At 36.4% G+C, this 23,334-nt stretch overlaps 3 protein-coding genes across 6 annotated transcripts; 1 reads left to right on the forward strand and 2 right to left on the reverse strand.

Annotated features, from left to right (window-relative positions):
- The first annotated feature begins 682 nt into the window (after positions 1-682).
- LOC113297070 (uncharacterized protein At4g18490-like) lies at positions 683-8,534 on the forward strand. 4 transcript variants are annotated; one of them, XM_026545470.1, is made up of 19 exons: positions 683-834; positions 2,308-2,400; positions 2,724-2,859; positions 3,234-3,425; positions 3,559-3,701; positions 3,786-3,858; positions 4,040-4,230; positions 4,312-4,384; positions 4,561-5,385; positions 5,958-6,143; positions 6,242-6,376; positions 6,476-6,670; positions 6,758-6,935; positions 7,142-7,209; positions 7,305-7,344; positions 7,448-7,591; positions 7,842-7,952; positions 8,045-8,131; positions 8,229-8,534. In XM_026545470.1, exons 2-18 carry the CDS (start codon positions 2,343-2,345, stop codon positions 8,099-8,101), a joined length of 2,805 nt encoding a protein of 934 aa, XP_026401255.1. In that variant the 5' UTR covers positions 683-834; positions 2,308-2,342; the 3' UTR covers positions 8,102-8,131; positions 8,229-8,534. The 4 variants fall into 4 exon arrangements, with proteins under 4 accessions (XP_026401255.1, XP_026401258.1, XP_026401256.1 ...); XM_026545471.1 differs by having other exon boundaries at positions 687-834; positions 2,301-2,400; XM_026545472.1 differs by lacking the exon at positions 683-834 and adding an exon at positions 2,004-2,141.
- A 2,013-nt stretch (positions 8,535-10,547) lies between these two features.
- On the reverse strand, positions 10,548-12,687 carry LOC113292964 (proline-rich receptor-like protein kinase PERK9). Its single transcript, XM_026541761.1, has 2 exons — positions 11,460-12,687; positions 10,548-11,071 (listed from the first exon to the last, which is right to left on the reverse strand). The coding sequence occupies exons 1-2, from the start codon at positions 12,648-12,650 to the stop codon at positions 10,982-10,984; spliced, it is 1,281 nt and encodes a 426-aa protein (XP_026397546.1). The 5' UTR covers positions 12,651-12,687; the 3' UTR covers positions 10,548-10,981.
- Positions 12,688-13,029: 342 nt separating this feature from the next.
- Positions 13,030-14,036, reverse strand: LOC113297071 (protein H2A.5-like). Its single transcript, XM_026545475.1, has 2 exons — positions 13,706-14,036; positions 13,030-13,533 (listed from the first exon to the last, which is right to left on the reverse strand). Exons 1-2 carry the CDS (start codon positions 13,913-13,915, stop codon positions 13,282-13,284), a joined length of 462 nt encoding a protein of 153 aa, XP_026401260.1. The 5' UTR covers positions 13,916-14,036; the 3' UTR covers positions 13,030-13,281.
- Positions 14,037-23,334: the final 9,298 nt, after the last annotated feature.

A 23,334-nucleotide genomic window follows, 5' to 3' on the forward strand; every position in this document is an offset into this window, starting at 1 on the left:
AACTCAGATAATGGTCAAGATAATGATACAGTAACAACTCAAGCACAACCATGAGTACCTCCTGAAGAGTCTTATGTGAAGATCAATGTCAATGCAGCTTTTATTCCTAATAAAGGTGCAACGGGAGTAGTAGCGCAAGATCATACAGGTTGCTTCTTAGGATGTGAAACTATAACCTTTGATGTTATATCCTCTTTACTTGCAGAATCCATTGCCTGCAGTCTGGGTGTTTCGTTGGCAAAGAGGTTAGCCCTTCCTAAAGTCATTATCGAAGGTGATGCTAGCGGGGTCACTAAAGCGATTCTCGGGGAAACACATGGCATACCTTGGAGTATAATATCAGTCATTTAGAAGATCCGTAATGACTCTTCTTCTTTTGTAGATATTAAATTTCAACATGTGCCAAAATAAGCAAACCATGTTGCTCATGCTTTATGTCAGTTTGCAATGCATGATGATGTCATATTTAGGTGGAATGTTAATGAACCACCTAGTTGTATCTCTTCAAACCTCAATTTCAATGAGGTAGTTTAATAAAGTTCTGAGACAGGCTTGCTTTAAGCCTTTTTCCGAAAAAAAAATAATAATAATAATAATTATTATGTGCGAACAAACAATTTCCTTTATAAGGATAATTTGGTCAATATTTATTTTTCCTATAAATCAAAACGAGATTCAAACATTTTCATTCAGTTCTCTATCTTCCTTCGGTTCTGAGAGAAAGCTATATCTCTATTTTTCTTCGCTCTACTCCACCGACTTGGTGAACATTCTCAATCGTTAACTCAGATATCTGTTTCATCTACATATAATTTTCAGATCCAGTTTATTGAAGTAAGTTTTCGTTGAATCTCTCCGTTAATCTTTCATCTCTATCTCTGTGTCTCGTACACACACATCTGATTCGTCATAGGTCATAGATGAACGATTATCTTGATTTTTGAAATGATTCGACTATAATATGATTTAGATAATATTAACTTCATTTTGATATGACGATTGAATAGATATGATTAACTCTAAGCATTTCAGTACTAAAATGTATGAGAAAATCAGGAAGTAATAGTTTGTTAAGTTGTTCGAAATTTATCTTTCAATTCTGTAATTTCTTCGATTAGATTTAAGTTCCAACGATTTTCAGCGAACTAATTTTACATCGATGATGACGATCAATGTTTGATATGCATTTCCATACCAAGAACATGTTATGATCAATGAATGTTAACAGAATTTCAGCCTGATTTTCACTATATCATGAATTATTTGGAAGTTTTAAGAGGGAAAAATTCTGTTTCTGTATTGTTGACATAGAAATAACAAAATCTGGTTCCTCTTCCTCCAGTATTTCATTTAGTTGAAATCTGATTAGTCAGTAGTTTCAGTTCATTTCTGAAAAGATTAGTTTGATTTTCTTTTTCTCCTAAATTTACTTGGGAATTTCACGGAAAAATATTCGAATCTCTCAGTGATCCAAATTTAGGGTTTCAGGGTTTAAAGACGCCAACACTGACCTTCCACAGTTCTGTGAAAGTATTCTGTTTATGAGCTCAATGTTTTACTTTTCTGTAGAATTGTTGTTGTTACTAGTAAAGGCTGTATGTGGGAAGGAGTATTTTGTGTACCCATGACTCCTGAGATTTGTAATAAATTGCATGCTAAGTTCCTCCAAAATTAAACCTCAGAGCTCAGTTATATAAGTTAGGACTGACTCAGTGGAGCAAAAAAGCAATGTATTACTTTTCTAGATCAAGTGTATCAAGAAAGTTGTTTAAAGATAGTTTGATGTGAAACTTGCAATGGTGAATTTGGTTGTACTTGCCAGAAATAATATGGTCAGCTGATAACTACTACAAGTGAATTGTTTCATAGTTCTTTTTTTTTTTTGCTGTCAGGCTTTTGGTTTAGACAACTAGTACTCTCTGAGAAAATGAAATTACAACTCTACTATAAGTGAATTGTTTCATAGTTCTGTTTTTTTTTTCTGTCAGGCTTTTGGTTTAGACAACTAGTACTCACTGAGAAAGTGAAACTACATACAAGAAGTAGCATCTGTAATATCTTACATTTGGGATATAAACTGTACTGCTTGCTGGTCTAAATTCTGGCACGTCAGGCTTATTTTCAGCCACTATAATTCATAGGTTTGAAAGGCTGAATTAGATTACCTTGCTTTCATATTTTCGTAAATACAACTAGGGTACTTTCGGTTGTTTGCTTGCTTGCATAGCTGTTGCTTCATGTATGTTTTTCTGATGACTTCATGTATCTTAAGTAAATTCTGTCAGCTCACATTTTGTTAGTTTGCAGAGGTTGGACATAATTCAAGCTACCTACATGTGAGGATGGTGGAATCACCCAAGGAAGCTGCTAGTAATTGCAAAACTAAAAGTTCACTGCTAGGTATGTTTTCTGTTGCCCCTTTCTGATGAAAGAATTTCTTTTCTTGATGACCAATATTTTGACCTGTGCTGGGTTGACCAATTCGTAAACAGTCTGTAGGATAGTGAGTAAGAGTCAGGTTCTTAGTGCCACTTATCAGCCAACTGTCCTGTTTCCATATGTAGGCAATGTTAGGCATATGTAAGTTAATATATCTTTTCTGAAAAATGAATCATGTAAATTTACTTACTTTCCAAGTCTTTAGGTACGGTACCAACGTGCAGTGATATGTATCTGTTCTTGAAATTAGTTCTGCTATGATATTCACACTCACGATGTCACAGATGAAGAAATTGGAAAGGATTTTTTCAGTTCCTGGAAATCAGTATCAGGGGCAGAGGATGATGCTATGGATTTTACCTCTCCATCACTTTCCAAGGGTTCCAAGGGCAAAAAAAGCAACTTCAACTTTGACAAACTGTAAGTGATTTCAATTCTTAAGAGCATGATATTTCATTTTATTAATTACATACTGTTGAAAATGAACATCGATCCAGTAACGTCGGTTCGTTTAAGTAATGTTGCTTCACTTAAAAGCGTGATTGTAGTGTTTCTTTTTAGTTCATTTTCTAGTCTTGGATGGTTTATCCAGTTATAATTGCACTTAATCTTACTCTTCTCATTACCTATCTATTTTGTAATAGTGGGATTCCTACAGAATTGTTTATGTCAATCAAACTTGTACGTATGGATTATAAAGGTTTTTCACCATATGACTGATATCTCTGATTCAGTAATATGACGGAGAAAACAAAATCTTGTAGACTTTACTTACGCAGCAGTGATTTTTCCAGGGATATGGATTTTGCTCTTGATGGCGACTTTGGCAATATACCATCATCCTTCAAAATAAGCATGCCAGATCTGGATTTCTCAAGTCCACCTAGAAGGCCTGGGAAACCCAATGAAACAAATGGAAAGGAGTTAGAGAGTGGAAAATTTGATAACAAGCAAGATCGCTTCAACTTCAGTTTTGATTTTAATGCGTCAGTATCTTATTACCCAAACAAATTCTTCATTTCACCGTTCTATGTAAATTGACTAAGTCAGCCAGTATACTATCATGTGACTGTAGCATACTGTCTTAAACACATCCGTACTGTCTGGCCTGACATTCAGGTTGGATAGTTTTGATTTGGATTCAAGCCCGAAGATAGGAGAAAAGAAATCAGACAAAACTGCAGAATCTGCATCTGACCGTGCATTGGATCCCGTTCGTGAACATGAAAAAAATCAAAGTTCTAGGGGCAACAAGGCTGCAGGTATTGATGCCAGTATATAGTTTAGCAATCTTTCTACATTTATTCATAGAAGAGTGTGTGTCCTTATGCTTTGACATTTAATAGGTGGTTCTGAGAATCATGATTCCTTAAGTGATAAGAATCCTTCCACGTCTACAGATGTTGGAAAATTAAAGGGGTAAGTGTCTTAATTGAAGTTCTTTTATTTCATTTGGTATTCATTGGGGTTCTTTGTGCATAGATTTTGTATTTGTTTTTTATAGTATGCATTTGAACCTTCAACCTGTTTGTAGTTGAAATTGTAATTTTAGTCCATGTTGTACAAAACTTTTTCTAATTCTTCTTTTTGTGATGTTCAGGTTAGAAAGCTTTGATCTGGATTCAAGCTGGAATGAAGGAGAAAATAATTCAGACAGAAATGCTGAAACTGGCAAGGAAAAGAAATCCGGGTCCCTACATGAACAGACTCAATATTCCAGAAGCAACTTGGGTGGAGGAGGCATTAATGCAAATCAAAAGAATCAAAGTTCTAGGGGAAACATGGCTGCAGGTATTGAGGCTAGTAAGTAAACTAGACATTTTATTACATTTATTCATTACAGAGTGTGACCGTTTCTTGATATCTTAATAGGTGGATCTAAGAATGATGATTCCTTAGGTGATGGTAATCCTTCCACATCTACAGATATTGGAAAGTTAAAAGTGTAAGTGTCTTGATTAAAGTTCTTACATTTGGTATTAAATGGGGTTCCTGGTGACATGATTTGGTATTGTTTTTTAATCGTACTTGTTTGAGCCTTCAAGCTCTTTGCAGTTAAAATTATAATTTTAGTCCATGCTTGCATAACATTTATTAAAGTATTCTTTTTATGACGTTCAGGGTAGAAAATTTTCATTTAGATTCAAGCTGGACAGAAGGAGAAAATAAAACTGACGCAGGTGCAGAAACTGGCAAGGAAAAGAAATCCGAGTTCCTACATGAACAGACTCAATATTCCAGAAGCAACTTGGGTGGAGGTAGTGATGCCTTTGAAGGTACTGAGAGCGATAAATTTCTTACACCGAAGCGTGTAACCACATCAATGGCTGTGCACTCAAGAGGTAGCTCTGTGAAAGATGATTCAAGAATCAACTGTTCTCCATCTAGATCTGCAAATGTGCAAAATCTAAATGTGCCTCATGGAGCAACATCTCTAGAGAAAGAAGGAAATATCTGCACAAAGGTAACCAACCAACTTGGTCAGGAGATGGAGGGGACAGTGCCTACAGAACAACGTTATCAACATTCTACCCAAGATTTATGCATATCGTCTGTGTCTGGTAGCGACTCAATTCAGGAGGCAGTTCCAGAGTTAACGGCAGAACATTCCCCTGACGCTCAAGTAAAATCCACTATTGGTGGGGAACAAGATATTGGTGTCAAAATGGTGGCTGGATTGGAGTCAAACCTTGTTGACACTTCTAACCTAGAATGCTCATCACCACTAGACGTTAGAAAGCAACAGAAAACTAACATATCAGTTGCTAGAAAGTTGGATACCCAAAATACTGGTTCAACTGGGGATTCAGATACTGTTGCTTCTGCACAGAGTGATATAGTCAAAGATGCTGCTGTTGCAAGTGTCTCACAGGATACGCTCCTCAGCAAACACCATATGAAAGAAGACAGAAGTGTGTCAAAGCATCTATTGCCACCTCTGCATAGGTCAGCTAATGCCCTACATTTCTTTTATTTCTCCATTTCCATTTATGCATCGAGTAGAAGACAGGATAGATGTTTATTCATCAGAAAAGTGGCTGAAGCATAACAAAAAGGTTTCGTGCTGCAACCTACTTTTAGACATAAGAGAATTTGAACCTGGTAACGGAGAATTCAACTGGACTTACAATCATAATGTGTTCTGAGAAGCATGTCTGGAAGGCATGCATTAACTAGCAGTTCGATACATATAGATCTTCTGAGGAGTGAAATTCAAATTTAGGTGAATCAAACCCCACCAATCTATTGGTTAGGAATTAAACAGAAATAATTATTGATATTGACCATTGAGGCCCCACCATGCAGATGGTAAGTCCTCCTCGTCAGTGTTAGATTTGAGTGAAATAATCCAATCCTTGCTGAGATTAGCTTAGCTTAATGTGTCAACAAATTACTCATCATTTGCTTCTGTCTTTTTAAATTTACATACGGATGAAATTATCTTATCTTTGCTGTGCTTAGCTTGCTGTTTTAACATTTTTGTTATCATTTGCTTATGCCAATGATGACTGATGCAGTGACCCCAAAGTTCATAAGCCTGCTCAAGTGAAAGAAAAGGGTGCTGGGCATATTCACTTGAAGCCTCTCAGCAAACCGGATGGAACTGGCGATCCAGCAAATACAGCAGTAGCTCCAGGAAAAAATTGTTTTCCTAACAGCAAAAGCACCGAAACCCCGAGTTCTAGTCCTGTGCATGAAAGGAGGTAGTAAATTGTTTCAGTAACCCCTTCTGGAATCGATGTTAATGTTTAGTATTTGCATGAGTCACATGATACATCTTTTGTTGGTAACTCATATGCAGGCTGCATATTGGTAACGAGAACACTAAAGTTGTGAATCAGAGGGCTAGAGCTTCTTGTTCATCTGATACAAGAAGAAAAGCTCTACCTATTGCACCAGAAAGTGTTAAGAATGATATTCAACATAATATATCTGGGTAATGCTTGCCTTGAGTTCTGATTTTTCCATTTATGCAAACGACCATGAAAATGCTGTAACTCGTGAGAGTTATGATTCTGACATGAGCTTCTTGCAGTTCGCAAGATCATCCCTCCAGGTTACTCCAGCAGAAATCTAAATCTGGCTCTCTAAAGTGTGTAAATCCTAGACTTCCAGTATCAAGCATTGCACCTATAAGAAGCAACAAAAGCATTGCTTCTACAAAAAATGATAAATCTCCTTCAAATGTTCTGAAGAAGACGCCTGATAATCCTTGCTTGAAAGTTTCTAGGTATGCCTTACCTTTCATCGTCCTTCCCTTATTGTCTTTTCCGAGTTATCATAAAGTAAATTCCCTTTGATCTACATCTTCTTTTAGGCCTATGACATCCAAGAATGATCTACCACATTCCAATGTTCCAAGAGAAATAAAGTCATTAAGTCCCAGAGTAGGAAACCCAGGAGTGAGCATAAATGCAACGTCTGAGATCGTTCATTCTCTTGGTCTACAGAAGTATGGATTGTCAAGCCCATCTTTGAAGCGAAAGAACATTGAGGTACATCTAGTATTTATTTTTGTTTACTCCTTTGAGACGTGAAAGAGTTATTTGAAAAAGGAGAACCTATATTCATTTTTTCCTGTTTAGTAGCTTCTGGTGATCAAACAGATAAACAGTCAATAAGTTTTGAATCTTCATCGCTTTTTCCTGATCTAAAATACTCTCATATGTATTTTAGTTTAAGATTTCTGAGGATCTTGCAGGGGTCCGATGCAGATCCAGCGGCTTCATATCCGTTTAAACGTTTTGCTGAGTCACCTAATGATAGCAGGTTGCTTGTCAAATTTTTAGAATAACTCTTAAGGTTCAATTACTGTCCAACATGATCCATAAAAATGCTAAAACGCCCTTTCTTGATATTTGCAGGAAACCTAACGAGGCTTCTGAAAAATTTGAAAAGTCATTAGTAAGTCATAGAAATACTATTTACTGAATCAGTGTGTGGTGGATGATATCAAAGCTGTCTTCCTTGTTTCTTTGGCTTACCTGGCTATGTTACCTATGCTCAGACTCTACAGAGCAGTAGTTACCAATCGACCTCCACAGTTGAATTCACTCTGGATTCAAGGTTATCAACATTCGGAGTTCCTTTAACAATGGAGAATGATGGAATTGCTGAAAAGGCTGAAGCTTATACGAAAGAGCTCGAAGATGTAAGTCAACCCTAGTCATTTTACCCTATAATTATTTGTTCTTTGATTAAGTTTTAAAACATTTTCAAACAACACCCTCATTGTTTTTGGTCACCTATGTTTAACATAGGTTAAATAACTAATATGTTATTTTTATGGACTCTGTAAGTCTACAACAAATTATAGGATGATCATCTCCCGACAAAATCACGTGATTGGGGTTCATAGTACTCAAGTTAGGAGGTTTAATGAGCTGCTTTGTTCTATTCAGATTTGCAACATGCTGAAAAAGAAGCATGAGGAAGCCAAAGAGATACTGGTTCGTGCTATCGTCAACAACAATAATCTGTTGATGCTGAACCATCCAGTCTACGAAGAGAAGATATCCTTCGAGTTTTTATTTTTTTAATGAATACTGATCTGGACTTGCCAACCCATATTATTTGAACTTGTGTTTTCCTTAATAACTAAAACATCCGTGCCGTTCAGAGGTTTGCTGCACGCATGTTGCAGCGGGATCTTCAAGTTTGATCTGCTGATACAACAAATGATCCTCTGATGGTAAACTGTTTCTGCTTCACCTTTCAAACATATACAAGGCCAAATTCACCTTTTTATATACTTAATTATGTGCGTACCTACTCATGACAAACTGCAGGATGTGGCCATACTTCCGTTCATGGACTGCTGTTGTTAATCTGCTCGCGGCAGCGGTTACTTTCTGGCACAATCATATTACTACTTGAATTCAGAAGTGATTGTAATCTGAAATAGTTTTCAAGACAGAACGTGCTTGTAATGTTAATAGGAATGCATATATACACATCTTACTGCTTATTTCTTTGGTTAATGGGGAGTCACTCGCTCCCACTAACCACTTTTGCTTCCACTAGGTTACATGATTGATAAGAGCCAGCAATATTTTGTCATACAATTACATTACATTTTAACGCATTTGTCGTCCTCTCCAGCGAGTATCGGAGATCTGTTCCTCCCTTGTGGTCTCAGTCACACCTTGTGGCTTATACGTCAAGAGAGTTTAGACTTTAGACATAACTTAGACATAAGTCTGCCATCAGTAGATTTATTGGGGGGTCGTGCACATTTTAATTCTGAACATTTTCAGCTTGAGCGACAGCATGCATTGTACTGGAGTCAGGTATGGAGTGAATTGTCGAACTCTAGAAGTACCCAATGACAGAGTCACAGAAGGCTCTGGTGTGCAAGTGAAGGAGTGTAATGTTGGTGCTAGAATTAGTAGATTTGCCTGACCAGATGTCATATTTCTGCACCTTCGATTTTACCCGCTAAATTCTTTTATGCACAAAAATACCGCGAAGTCTAAAGCGGCAAAGCCAATAAATTCGTTTCAAAATTCTCGAAATTTCAGATTTTACTTTGAAAAGTCAAAACTGAAATCGGAATCTCTCTCCCCTTTCTGTTTCTCTCTCGAATCGAAATCTTTATTGAAATTTGCAACGGAGTAAAATGTTACAATAATGATAGGTTTACCGGGAGAATCTACCGGGGATTCTATGGCACATGGATTGATTTGTCCAACTCTTTGCCCGAAGTGCCCAACGAAGAAAAGCTCCGATTTAGATATTCTTACGGCTGGTTTTCAACCCTTTCCAAAGGAGTAAATGCTGGGATTGGTAAATGTACCAAATGTAGTAATTATTTTGACTAAAAGTCCAACACAAAATGAAAGTAGCGCCAAGGCGGGAAGTCTAGACTGGTTTCAAAATTTGGGAAATATCAGAATTCGTAAAAGTAAAAACTGGAGAATCTAAAATTGAAATTTCCCTCTTCATTGAATATTAAAATTCCAAAATCCCCAAATTAGTGAAGAAATCCTTCTCCCTCCTTTTTCTAATTCTGAAAATGAAAACTGAAAACTTGAATCTCCCCTCCAGAAACCCAAATGCAACCCGCTTCAATTACAAATACCACTTCCTTGCTTATCCTCCCAATCCCTCTCTGGTTCTCCATTTCCATTTCTCTAAATCTTACAGAAAATGGAGTCCATCTCTTCCAGTACTTCTCAATACAACAACAACAAGGAGAATCTCATACCAATTGCTTCATCCAAGCAAACTACTAATCTAGTCAGTACAAAATCTGCAATATCAAAATCTTCGATTAATATCAGGAAGAGAAACAGAAAGCCACTTGAAGACATTACCCACCTCTTCCATCTATCAAATATTCAATCTGGTTTATTGCTAGAGACTACTCTTCATCGTCTTTGTTTTTCAGATTTAGTTTTCCTTGCTTCAAATCTACCTAAGAGATCAAGATCTACCTTTGGTTTTGATTCCAACCAGAGAACCCGGTCAAGGTCTTTGAGAAAGGGTTTCAGATGGCCTTTTTCCATCATTAATCTTCATTTTTTTTCTTACCTGTGTGATTTCATCATTAATCAATGGAATTTGCAAACTGGATCCAAAAGAATAAAGGAGGATAATCGATAATGATGCTATTAATTATCTATTTGAAGACCAATTTAATAAGATGATGATGCTAGTGTAGTTTGTGATGCTATATGATTCTTTTTTTTTCCCTTTTCTTTTGCCAAATGAACCTTGCCTCGGCTTATGCTGATCCAGGGAGAGCCAAATAGTTCACACTTTACAACCTTTACAAGGAGCCCATAACAGAAGAAGATTTTTTTTTTACGGATTGGAGTAAGGGCCACTTCCTGGGCAGCCATAATGATGTCTGAAATTTGCTTTCAGAATACTAGGCAGCATATCTAAACAGTATATCTTACAATGTGAAAAATGCCAATCAGCTAGCATATGAATATCTTGCATAAAACAACAGTAGGCTTCAATCTAACTCAATGACTCAGTGAAATTGATTAGTAAACCAAGTCATCCACCAAGTTTCTTAACAATCTTATCAGTATTACAAGTATCTTGAAACTCATTAATCTTTTACTTCAAAACAGAAATCTGGACATGAAAGCTTAACAACAAAAAAAACAGCAACCTACAATAAAAGAAAAAACAAACTACAAAAGCATTTCGGTAATGGCAAACACAACTTGTTTCTGCTTCTCATAGTGTCTCTCATCTCTCTCAAATTGAACTGACATTTTCATTTGCCACAACCTCCTGCGACCTCGTTATGAACAACAAATATCGAAGTTCGAAACAACTTCTTAGATAGAAAAGTTAATTGATGCTTCGAAAGGAGAAAGAGGACCTGATTGTTGATATCAGCAGCCAAACCGTGACTCTCAAAGACAGGTTCAGCAATGCAGTTTCCACAGTGAAAGCCTCATCGTGTTAATGAAATTGTTGAAGTGAATCAAATGCATTATAAATGAAAAGAATAGAAGACGATCCTGGAGCCGTGATGAAAACATAATGCTGTTTTTTCTGATAGAATTAGGTAAATATGCACTCATGCAAGAAGCACTGGCGAGAACCTTCTCTTGCAACCAGCGCGTATGTGTTCTTGAACTGCATTTCCATATCTTACAACATTATGTACCTGCAAAAGAATGACCAGTTATAAGAACACCGTGATTATGCTCGTGCAGATAAAGGCAAAGTACTAATGCAATAAGTAAACAACATATACACTCATGAAATTTTGGGGTTAAATCTCAATCCAAAGTTGTAATGGTAAGTGTTTCAAGTGTTTCAACACTAGGCAGTGGCTTATTATATTGAAAATTCATGACACATATAAAACCCACTTCTTAATGTGCCACTGGGACTAATCATGAAACATCCAAATGCAGCAATCATTCAATTTCATGGTTGATGCTACCGTAAATTGTAAGCCTAGTTCTACTAAGAAAGCTAGAAAATACAGTACACCTCCTGGTTCAACAAAAAGGTACAAAAAACTTATCGGTTTTTTAATTCAATCTTACCGAAGCAGCGCCCGGAGGAGTATGGCCACCTCTTACAGTATTCTGACACGCCGAATTCTGGTTCATCTGATCATTACTGTTGAATGGGGTTGGAGCAACAGCAGTAGTAGTTGTGGTAGGTAAAGAATAAGGATCAGAAAGACACCGACGTATAGGAGGAGCACGCGGTGGCAAACATGGCCTTACTGTCACAGCTTGTGCCTTTGAACCTTCATTCTCAGTTGCTGCAGTGGATGATGGTGTTGGTGATGGTAATGGTGACAGTGACGATTGTGAATCTTTAGACCCACAACCAAAAGAAAGTGAAAGAAAACAATTGGGTTTATTTGCCGTTGCGCCCTCCATTCTTGGGCTACTCAATTGCGTAGATAAAGCAGAAGGAATGAGTTCTTTCCCGGGTTTTCTTGGGGTTAAGAAAGAAAAAACTGGTGGTGATGAAACAGATGGAGGGGAGAATGGTGGTGAAACGGATGGAGGAGAGAATGGTGGTGATGAAACAGATGGAGGAGAGAATGGTGGTGAAACAGATGGAAGGGAGAATGGTGGTGAAACAGATGGAGGAGAGAATGGTGGTAAAACAGATGGAGGAGAGAATGGTGGTGAAACAGATGGAGGGGATGGTGATGGTGAAAGAAAGGAAGGAGAGAAGTGTGATGAAACAGAGGAAGGAGGGGATGGTGATGGAGATCGAGATGAGATCCACCAGAATGGTGAATCAGGGTTAAGAGAGGTTGGTTGAATTGGAGATGGGTTCTTAGGGTTTGCCTGTGAAGAAGAAATGGCACCAAGGAAAATAATATTAGTTTTGGGGGGAGTTCCTGGAGATGGAGAAACAACAGTTTTTGGTGATAAAAGAAACGATTGACTTGATGAATTCAAATTAGAGTTAACCAAAGATGACGATGAAGGAATTGAAATAGGACTCAACTTCATCTTCTTCTTGTATGCAGGAACTGAAATTGAACTTAACTTCATCTTCATCTTCTTGTTTCTTATTAATTCTTGATCATTAGGGTTCTCTAAACAAGATGATGATAATCGTGGTCTCTTCATAGTACTACTACCACATTTCGAACACCGATTTGTTGTTAAATTTACAGACCCATTATTGTTACTGTTCCCAAGATTAAGATCTGCCAAACGATTATTGATTATTGGATCAAGTTGATCCACTTTTGATCCCTTCTCCATTCTCTCCTTCTGTCTCTGTAAATTTATTGAAACTCTGTTTCTTTCTTGAAGCTCTCTTCTTAACTTTCTTGAAACGATTATGCCGTGCAAGAACTTATAAGAGATTAATTACAACGGTTAATCACAATTTATAGACTCAACAATTTATATTGGCTTCTCCCTCTAATTGCTATTCGGGTATTGCACCACCAGGGCTCATGGACTAGGGCAACCTTGCCAAACTCTAATCCACTGAAAGAGAGCCCAGGGTTTAGTCAAGACAAGGGTGCATCCTGAGAATTCCACAGGACTGCAATTTTAAGGCTAATTGAAGGTGCAGATTTATGTTGATTCATTCATTAAAGAGCAGTACTGAATGAAATAAAAAAATCAACTGAGATTCATCAAAAAACATGTAACCATGTTGCTTTTTCATATTAGGAAGAAGGATGCTGTTAACGAGCTACATACACAGATAGATGCTCTAATCCTCCATACAGATACTAATAGTTATGATGAAAATGAAAATCTTACTATAGATTTCACTACATTTTGCTTTCTTACTCTTTTAATACTCCTACTACTACTGATAATACTACCACCACTACCACCCAGACGTGTTAATACTACGAGAATGAAGTCACCACCACCCTTAAGCTGCTGCAGCCTTCTTAGAAGCTTTCCCTGGAGATTTAGGTGGAGTTGCAGATGATTTCTCAGCCTTATCAACCTTCTTTGGCAACAAAACAGCATTGATGTTTGGTAGAACACCACCACTAGCAATAGTAACACCAGCAAGTAATTTCCCCAACTCTTGATCATTCCTTATAGCCAAACACAGATGCCTTGGGATGATCCTTGACTTCTTGTTATCCTTTGCAGCATTTCCAGCTAATTCCAAAACCTAATCAACAAAAATTTCAAACGAAACCAAAACCAAAATCAAAATCAACACAAAATTAAACGAAAACCCAGATCTACAATACTCAGTTTAACCAAAACCCTAAGGAAATTTTAGCTAAAAGACTAGAAATCAAACATAGAAATTAGGGTTTGGGTTTAGTTTTTTTTTATACCTCAGCAGCGAGATACTCAAGAACAGCAGCAAGATAAACAGGAGCACCAGATCCAACACGTTCAGCATAGCGACCTTTCTTCAAGTAACGAGCCATTCTTCCAACTGGGAAAGTTAAACCAGCTTTCACTGATTTTGTTACAGCTTTCTTCCTTTCACCACCCTTTCTACCTCCCTTGCCAACCTTTGGTACTGCTGCTGCTCCTTCCATTGTTGAAAAATGAAATTCTGAAAACTGGATTACAATAGAGAAGAAGAAGAAGCAGAAACAGATCTAGAGAGTTTTGAGAATTTTGAGAATTTCTCTGAAAATAGGTGGGAGGTAGAATGGTGATTTGGGGGGGTGGGGATATTTATAATGAAATTCAGAAATGAAATTTCATTCAGTGATCCGAGTAAAGTTTGTCTTGAAATTATAATCGAACGGGTAGTTGTTTGACACGTCAGTGATCCGTATGCTTTTCTATTAGCCAATGATGTTGGTTCATTATAATCTGAAATATTATATTTGGGTTTTTGAGTTTGGATTGTAATCGACGGTTCGGAGATGTTAACACGTCATCGATCCGTGCCTTTTTTTCTATGAGTATCGAAAATTGGAGGGCGGGATGAAATTTTTTAGCTGGGATTTGATTTTTTTAGGACGATCATGTCCCTAGGGTTTTACTGCAGGATTGTTCTAGAATCTGGTCTAGTCTGGTTTTACACCTGAGGATGTTTTGACACGATACACCAGAGGATGTTGATAGTGCGTGTGGTTGTGTTTTTTTTTTTTTTTAATTTATTTAACAATTTAGAGAAACCAAATAATCATTGGCTAGTTTTTATTTTTTTTAAATGATGTGTGAGATGTTCTTCAATCCATTTGCATTTTTTGATAAGAAAAAATAAACACTAAATTGCTTTTCCAAAGCAAAGTATGGTGCTAAAATAAAATTTAAAAATATTGTGGGAATTTCTGAATAAATACGTGAGATTATCACCTATTTTACCACAAAAAAACACTTAAAATGATTGTATAGGGAAATATGTTTGAATTGTCTAATGAGCTCTTTTAAGGGTTGTCTTATTGCACATTAGTCTTGAATTACTTTATCACTACATATTGTGGTCCGAGGTGAGTGAGAAATATTATTGTAAATTTTGGAATAAGCTTTTAATGAAAATAAAAAAAAAAAATTGCTCAAAAAAAACTTCAAATTTGTAATATTTGTTTTTCTCTTATTTTTGTTTCTTATGTTTTAACAAGAAAATAAAACTCTCTTCCATAATCCAATACAATAATTAAAAGGTACACTATTCTTACTTCTAACGATTATGGTATTGATCTTTTCTTTCAAAATCTTGGTGAAATTGATTTTATTTCATTTGTATGAAGCAACAATAAAAATCTAATAAATACAAAGATTAAATAAAACTTATAGGATAATAATCATTCACATAAACTATCACGTTTGTATACATATATTACCTGGTTTGTGCACTTATCATATAACTCGTACATGTTAAATTAAAGTTCGAATTTACTTTTTCAACATAAGTGTTAAAGCACCTCTCGGTCGAGCTTGCAAGTTTTGTTATCTCAAGCTTGTTGTCAATGTTGAATGTGCAAAATTATATCTTGATTTTTAGTCTACAAAAATCAAGTCTCTGACTAGGATTAGAGTATGGTAGTTGGGTATCAGACTTCCTAAAAAACCCTCGAATATTGAAGACTGAAGAACAAACGAAGGCATTTGCGAGAACTTCATCAATAAAGAGGTATGTGAAGACTGACATATCGTATTCACCCATGGCATGTACCATTATATCTTGACTATGTCGTATGATTTTAGTAGATTTTGATATTGCAAAGAAGAAATTTCGAGTTTTAGCTTGCGTTGGTTAAAGTCTCGAAATATGATTTAAGTAATGGATGTTAATAGTTCAGTATCAATATTAGTTAGAACAATTTATATATCATTCACAAAACTATTTTTTTTCAAATTGATCATTTGGAAATTTCCCAAGCAAGAATGCGTAATGTCTATGGGTATTGGGAATATTTCAAATTGAATCGTTCCTTTCATCAAGGAGTTTAGAATCCAAAGAGGTTGCACTTACTACAAGATTTGTAGAAAAGTGTGAGGTAGACTCTTTCACTGGATCACAACGTGATTTCAATAGAAATATCTCTTTCTCCATTTCTTCATTCCTTAAGAGAGCCTGGATATGATCTTATCTTGAGTCGTTAAGTTTAATTCTGAAGAGTTTCTCAATTTCATTACTTTCCTATAGTCTTTTATTGAGTAGGACATTATTTCGTTCTTTTGATTGAAGCATTCTATTAAAAAGACTAATACGGTCCAATAATGCAGACTGAATAAACAAAACTTCATCAGAACTAGGGACGGTAACAGAACCTACAGTCTTTTCAACTGGTTTATCAAACGAATTTTAAAAAGCCATTGTTCAATTGTCCTTGAAGAGTGACCGAGGATATTCTCTAACAAAGACCTAAGTTTCTATAGAGAGTAATATCTTTACCAGTGGTTTTCTTGATCTTTGGTAGTACGTATAACGAGTCTTTTCTAGGTGAATGAAATACCATCCTTTGACTGATTGGATACAAGTCTATAACGTTTTCAAACACATACTTATTAGGTCTAAATGTGTTTTCTTGCTCTGATACCAATTGAAAATGTGGGGGTACCAAATACACCACCAACCTTTTCGTTCGGCAACCTGTATACACAAAACCTAATACAATTGCAAGCAGACCAACTTAATGATCCTTGACAATATGTATATAGAGTTTATATCTTTACCATCAATCAGTATGTATAAGACAATGAGTCTGTGAACCTGATTGTTAAGAAGAGTACTTGGACAATATCAAAAATCAATCCCAAGATCAGTCCAGTCGTATCCAAATAATCCAACCGGAATTCTGCAAAGTAATTAAACTTGTTATCTATCTTTCAAGATACGAGTTCTACATGAACGAGTCTCGTAATCGATCATAATTAGATGGAAGTAGATTGAATATGTACAACCTGCGTAAATCCAATTATGAAGATAAACAATATAATGCGGAAAAGGAAAAACACAAGACACCAGAAGTTTCGTGAACGAGGAAACCGCAACTGCAGAAAAACCATGGGACCTCGTCCAGATTTAAATACCGAGTTGTATTAACCAACTACATACACTAGCCTCCTATCATACTTCAGACTGGAATATAGATGAGACCGAATCCACCCTCCAAGTGATTCAGTTACAACCCCACTCATTATGTCTCTTGAACCTCGCAGGGTTAAAAAGCCGAGCAACGAATTATGAATTAAGAGATGGGTTGCTATACCGAAAATCCTTTAGTGGACCATCACTCAGATGTTTGACACGAGAGGAAGGAGAAAAGGTGCTGAAAATGTTACATAGTGGAGATGCTGGCAATCATAGTGGAGGAAGATCTTTGGCACATAGAGCAAAAATGCAAGGTTATTACTGGCCATACATGCATGAAGATACAAAACAAATATCAAGACGTTACGAAGATTGTCAGCGGCATGGAAAAAGAATACATGCACCAGGAGCACCATTGTCATCTTCAACCAGTGTGTGGCCCTTTGGAAAATGGGGCTTAGACATTGTGGGGCCATTTTTACCAGGAACTGGACAAAAAAGATACTTAATAGTCGCAACAGATTATTTCACAAAATGGACAGAAGTGAAGGAAGTACAACATATTCGCGACAAAGATATCTTTACATTCATATTCGAAAATATCATTTGCAGATTTGGAATTCCTGCACAGTTGGTATCTGATAATGGGAAACAGTTTGAGGGGCAGAATATAGAAATGTTACTTAATGCATTCAAGATAAACAGTTTGAGAGACACCAATATATCAGCGAGAAATAGTGGAAAATTAGCGAAAAAATGGGATGGACCTTACATCATTAAGGAGATAGTTGGAACAAGAGCATATAGATTAATGGATCCATAAGAAAGAAATGTTGGTCATAGATTAGACAGACCATGGAACAGGTTGTATTTAAAAAGATATTATCAGTAAGAAGCTTTGAGAAGTTATAAATTCTGAAAGAATAATTGCAGAATTACTCATATCAAAAGAAGATCATGATGTGCGAAATTGTCGCATAGATAATCACAGTACAATGACATAAAAGAAAGGGGCGAACCTTTATGGCGTACACCCTAGTTCGCGAATAAAATTTCGCAAGAGGAAAATGTAAGACCTAAAGTACGTCATATTAGGGGGTACCTGTTACATGGATCAGGGAAAGGCTACACCGCCACCGGAACCTGAGTCATGGAGATTTGGGGTCAATAAATCCCATCCGGGAGAGGCACCTTGGATTCTCAACTTAAGCATATGACTTAGGTTGGGCGACTAAGGTAATAAGGACTCTCCCAAGGAGTGAAGAATCTGATCAAGGCGCCGAGGTACACGGTTGAGTCAAGAGTGTCGGGGGCGTTTGAAGCGTCCTTGCCATTATTGACAAGTCTTGGCTCATACTGCACTCGGCCTGAAGAAAACCCCACTTAGGGTGCAGTCTCGTAACCATAAGCCCTATAGGAAAAAGGGATAAGAGGCTGCGAAAACAACTGGTTTTTGTTAAGACTGGATGGGAGGAGCTAACCTTGTATGGTAGAAGTACGCCTCCTTGAAGGGGCAACCAGGGGGGAGATAAGGGCGGCACCCTCCATTAGGGAGCTGATAAGTGTTTTAAGACGCAAATGTCATGAGGCTTTTTATTCGCAAGGATATTAAGGCTTGTCATATTTGTGCAACAATCCTGAAGAGGCAATAATACAAAAGAAAAGGATAAGACGAGATCAATGGGTTTTCGCATGAAAGTGCGAAGACGTCCTGCGATTTCGTCGCAAGACGACAATGTCATGGGGCTTTATTTTCGCAAGAATATTTAGGCCTGTCATATTGTCGCAACATTCCTGAAGAGGCCATAATACAAAAGAAAAAGTTAAGACAAGATCAATGGGTTTTTGTATGAAAGTGCAAGGACGTCCTGCGATTTTGTCGCAATGACAAGAGATGGCATAATAAGACCTTTAATTAGGAAGGCAAAATAAGACCATATGATAAAACAAATTAATTACAAGCATTCATAACAGATTATTTTTTGCAAGAAAGATAATGAGAGGCAAGTATGGGAATCGATACACAAGAAGCATTATCTTTCTTATCAACAAAATATTAAAAGGAAAAGTTGACTCCAAAGTCGATTGAAAAATGTAACTCTCAAAAGTGATAAAAATAAGACAGTTCAAGAAAACAAAGCTAGATAAGAAGCTCAAGCTTCAATATTAATGTCAGTAGCAGGAGATGACAGAAATTCTTCGCCAACATTCTCGCAAGCTTCTCCTTCATTTCGGCTTTGACCTTCGCCATGACTAGCATCTTGATTATCGCCAGCAATTACTTCTTTAGGAGAAATTTCTTTCTCATTCTGATTAACACCAGCAGATACTTCTTTAGAAGGATCCTCTTCTTCATCTTCCAGGAAATTATCCTCTGCACCGCTTTCGTAATCATAATCACTATCAGCAGGACGAGGAACTTCATCATCATCTACTTCTAAAGGATAAATTGATGTAGGAGGAAGAGAGTTGGACAATAAGATGTCATTTACAAGGACTTCAGCCCGGAGATGAACTTGGCGAATAAGTGCTCTTTGATGATTCCTATCTTGAATATCCTTAAAATAAGCAAGATAATCAAGTCTTCTTTCTGCTCGGTCGCGAGAACCAGTAAGGGTAGAGACGAGCAATGCATTCTCTTTGCGAATTTTAACATATTTAGCCTCCAGATCAGAAATAGAAGAATGAAGATTCTTCACAGACTCTGCGAAACATAGAATACAAAATTTTATTAAGATAAGGATTCAGATAGATATGACAAAGAAAAGATAGTTAAGGCAGTCAAACTATTATGACTACCTTCCTTTTGCGAAATAAGGTGTTGAATCAAGGATAGAAAACTATTCTCCCAATGGTCCATTGCGTCATCAAATTTATCTCCAACTAAACCTTTAAGTCGAGACTGAAGATTTTTCTCTTTAGAAATAAGAAAGGCATTATTCTTCGCAAGATAAGAATAAGATTCTTCTAATTTGGAATATTGTTTTTTAAGCTGATTTGCCTTCACACTTAAATCTATTCTACCTTGAATGAGTGTATCTCTTTCAGCGATAGATGATTCTGTTACTTCTTTAAGTTCATTTCTCAAAGAGCGAAGAGATTTCTCTTGGTCAGCACATACTTTTTGGAGAATACTAAGTTGTTGCGAAGATATCGCCATCTTGTTTAAATAAGTTCGCTTCTCTTGAGATAAGGTTTTATTCTCATCTGATAAAGTTTCCATCCCTAAATTAGCTTTAGTTAAAGAATAAGAAAGACGAGATACTTCATTACTTAATAGATCTTGTCTTTGAACTAATTGGGTATTTTCATTGGTAAGATTATTTATCTGATCAAGAGAATATGAATAGAGGTTATCTAATTGGTTATATTGATTCATCAAGATTTCTTTAACAACTCGAGCTTCTTCAACAACAGATTCAAATTGATATCTCTCCATTATTCGTTTCTGATTTAATGCTTAACATGCGAAAGAGGGATTTAAAGGATAATTAAACATGGGAAGGATAAAACCATCAAAAAGGCAAATTAAAGACATAGATAAGGAAATCATACCTCTTAATTCATCATTCTTCTTGCGAAGATTGTCACGATCCAGCAAAACATTCTGAAGCTTCTGATTTTCAAAACGAAGAGCATTACATTCTTTTTCTAAAGTTGTATGCGAAGCAGCTCTGCCAGAACCCAAATGCTTGCTCAGAATTTCACAAACGTTAGACTTGATGGGATCAGTAGAAGACTTCTTGCCGTCATCCGGAATTTCAGATAAAACTTTTAAAGTAATATATATCCCTTCCACGGTCTCTTTCGACAGAGGAAGAGACTTGGGTAGAGAACTGGTAGAGACACAAGGTTGAGAAACATTCTCAATGGGAAGAGAAGAGGTTTCATTCAGAGAAGGATCCACAAGGGGAATTTCAATCATAGAAAGGTCAACTGAAGAAATGAAATCAAAGGCAGCATTTTCGCGAATTGGAGATAAAGGTTTATCTTGCGAAGATGTCGCAGGAGATTTGGAAGAAAAGAAATCAGAGGCAGCATTTTCGCGAATTGGAGATAAAGGTTTATCTTGCGAAGATGTCGCAGGAGATTTGGAAGAAATGATTAGGTGGAAGGGAACAGAAGTTGGAACAGTTTTAAGGTGGCGAGATTTCTTGTGAGGTTTATGAAGATCTTTATCACCCTGCGAATTACAATCCAGATAAGCAACAGAGGCAACAATATTGTTATTAGAAAAAGACAATGTTTCTTACTACCTTCTCATTCACAAACTTTCTTTTATGTGCGACAACCTTATGCTGTGATTTGGGATTGTTAGGGTTTTGAACTGTAAATTAGTGTTGGAGCCGCTTTTGCTGAAATAACAAGAGTATGGGAATCACATAGACAACATCAAATAAGGCAATAAAAAAGATCAATTTCAAATATATCAATTCAGCAAAACTCATAAAGAAGAAAAAAGAAGACTAACCTTGATGAATCCATGAAAAATAATAGCAGGGAGATTGTCTCGAAAAAAATTACGAACTATGAAGATCTAGTATGAAGATAAAGAAGAACTTAAGAAGGTTGAAGAAGAAAGAAGAAAAGTTGCAATAATGGAGTTTGTAGGAGAACGATGAAGTTGCAGAGAAAATAAAAAGAAGAAATAAGAGAGTGAGAAGGAATATATATAGAGGGAATTTATCCTCGAGAAAATCAACACGATTAATACGGAAAGATATAAGCGGTTCAAAGGCAACGGTTACAAAAGACGTGTCGAGAAATAAACGGAAGAAATAATACGTGTGATAAATGCAGAATATAAAGAAGAGAACAAATGCGGCATTTCTCACATCATTCTCTACTTTGTAGAGAAGATATGAGAAGAGGCAAGATGTAGGATCAGAATCTCGCAACAAATATGTCTCAGCGAAATTATCAATGGTACAACACAATAGCGTCGCAGAACAATTTCAGAAACGACATCAACAAGGATCATGAGAAAGATGTGATAGTCTTACAAAAATAAGAGAGCTTGCGAAATTAACATTTTTAAGGTTGCGAGAATGTCGCAAACCATATCCGAAAATAAAGTACAGATTAGCTGTCATCCACTATGTATTTCTTTATAAATAGTCATTCGAGTTGTAAAGAAGGGGAGATCTTTTTTGAGTAAGAAACAAGTAAATAGGAGAGAGAACGTTCAGAGCAGAGATCATTCTTGACTTCTTTATCTTTCTTGTAAGAACATTCAAAAATTAATCAATAAAATCGAGAGTGTAAACCTAAAAATGAGCTGATCAACAATGAAATCATATGAAGGGTATAGTGTAGGATTTCCTGCAACTACAATAAGCTTGAGCATTTTCATAAACCACTTAAGACTTTAACTTGAGTCCCAATCATGTGATCAAATATGTCTATAGTTTTTTTTGGAGATTGTTCAAATGCTAATTATTTCACAGAAATAATTTTATGTGCATCTGAAATCATTTGACAGGGCCAGTACATATACTTAATCCTTGTTCATGAACTTATTTTTCATGGTATGTATACCGAGTATGTGTACCCTTAAGACAAATTAAAGTTCCGGAACATACAGAACTTTTCCGGTATGTGTACCGGGTATGGATACCACATCGGTTCCAAAATCGACAGATCTTTTTCAGTACGCGTACTGGTTTGCGTACCGTTCTGGGTTCACGAGTTCACAGACTTTTCAAGGTATGCGTACCAAAAAAATTTGTTGTCGACATATAACTACTCTGGTACTTGTACTAGGTACATGTACTACGGTTCCGGACCTATAACAGTTCTCCCAGTTTGTAAGACTGGTATGCATACTGTCTTGTATGTGAGAATAATAATAGTTCTATATTTCTCTCTAAATCAATTCGAAACATTCCCAAATAACATCAATAACATATATCACTGTTCCAGGCTATTTTCGAATGGTGATCTTGAATCATACTTTAGATTACGAACAATAAATTGTCCTTAACTGAAATTCATCAAGTATGAACAAATGTTCATTAAGCTTAGTCATGTATTTCGAGAACTAATTACCAAGATAAATTAAACTCGAAATTCTTGATATGCTAATGATAGTCTAATTAGTTACGCGACATCGTCTCATAGATAGAAAGATGAATATAACTTGAGATATAGGTGGTTCAGTCTTCACTTACCTTTTGTTGAAGAAGTTCGCCAAAAGCTTCGGTTGATCTCCGCCTTCAAATGGTAGAACGCAATGATGACTGCCATGATGTCCGTTTCTCAACTACATCTTCTATCATAATCTGAGACTTAACTAATTGTAGACTAGAAATCAAGATATGGCTTTTTAATAAAGTGGCCAGCTTTTTGATTCATAATTAAAAAAGTGACCGTTTTTTTTTAATGGTTATATAAAATGGCCGACATAGACTTTTTCCTTCCCGTTTTATGGAAAAAACGGGTAACATCAGTTAGATGCCTGCGTGT

The sequence above is a fragment of the Papaver somniferum genome, chromosome 7, assembly GCF_003573695.1.
Source record: "Papaver somniferum cultivar HN1 chromosome 7, ASM357369v1, whole genome shotgun sequence".
NCBI classification, from domain to species: domain Eukaryota; kingdom Viridiplantae; phylum Streptophyta; class Magnoliopsida; order Ranunculales; family Papaveraceae; genus Papaver; species Papaver somniferum.

Bases quoted from the DNA above. Each gene is read 5' to 3' on its own strand.
- LOC113297070 (XM_026545470.1), top strand. From the start codon at position 2,343: ATGGTGGAATCACCCAAGGAAGCTGCTAGTAATTGCAAAACTAAAAGT. The intron at 2,401-2,723 runs GTATGTTTTCTG...ACGATGTCACAG, and splicing joins AACTAAAAGTTCACTGCTAG to ATGAAGAAATTGGAAAGGAT. The intron at 7,592-7,841 runs GTAAGTCAACCC...TGTTCTATTCAG, and splicing joins ATACGAAAGAGCTCGAAGAT to ATTTGCAACATGCTGAAAAA.
- LOC113292964 (XM_026541761.1), bottom strand. From the start codon at position 12,650: ATGGAGAAGGGATCAAAAGTGGATCAACTTGATCCAATAATCAATAAT. The intron at 11,072-11,459 runs GTAAGATTGAAT...ATTCTTTTGCAG, and splicing joins CTCCTCCGGGCGCTGCTTCG to GTACATAATGTTGTAAGATA.
- LOC113297071 (XM_026545475.1), bottom strand. From the start codon at position 13,915: ATGGAAGGAGCAGCAGCAGTACCAAAGGTTGGCAAGGGAGGTAGAAAG. The intron at 13,534-13,705 runs GTATAAAAAAAA...TTTGTTGATTAG, and splicing joins TTGAGTATCTCGCTGCTGAG to GTTTTGGAATTAGCTGGAAA.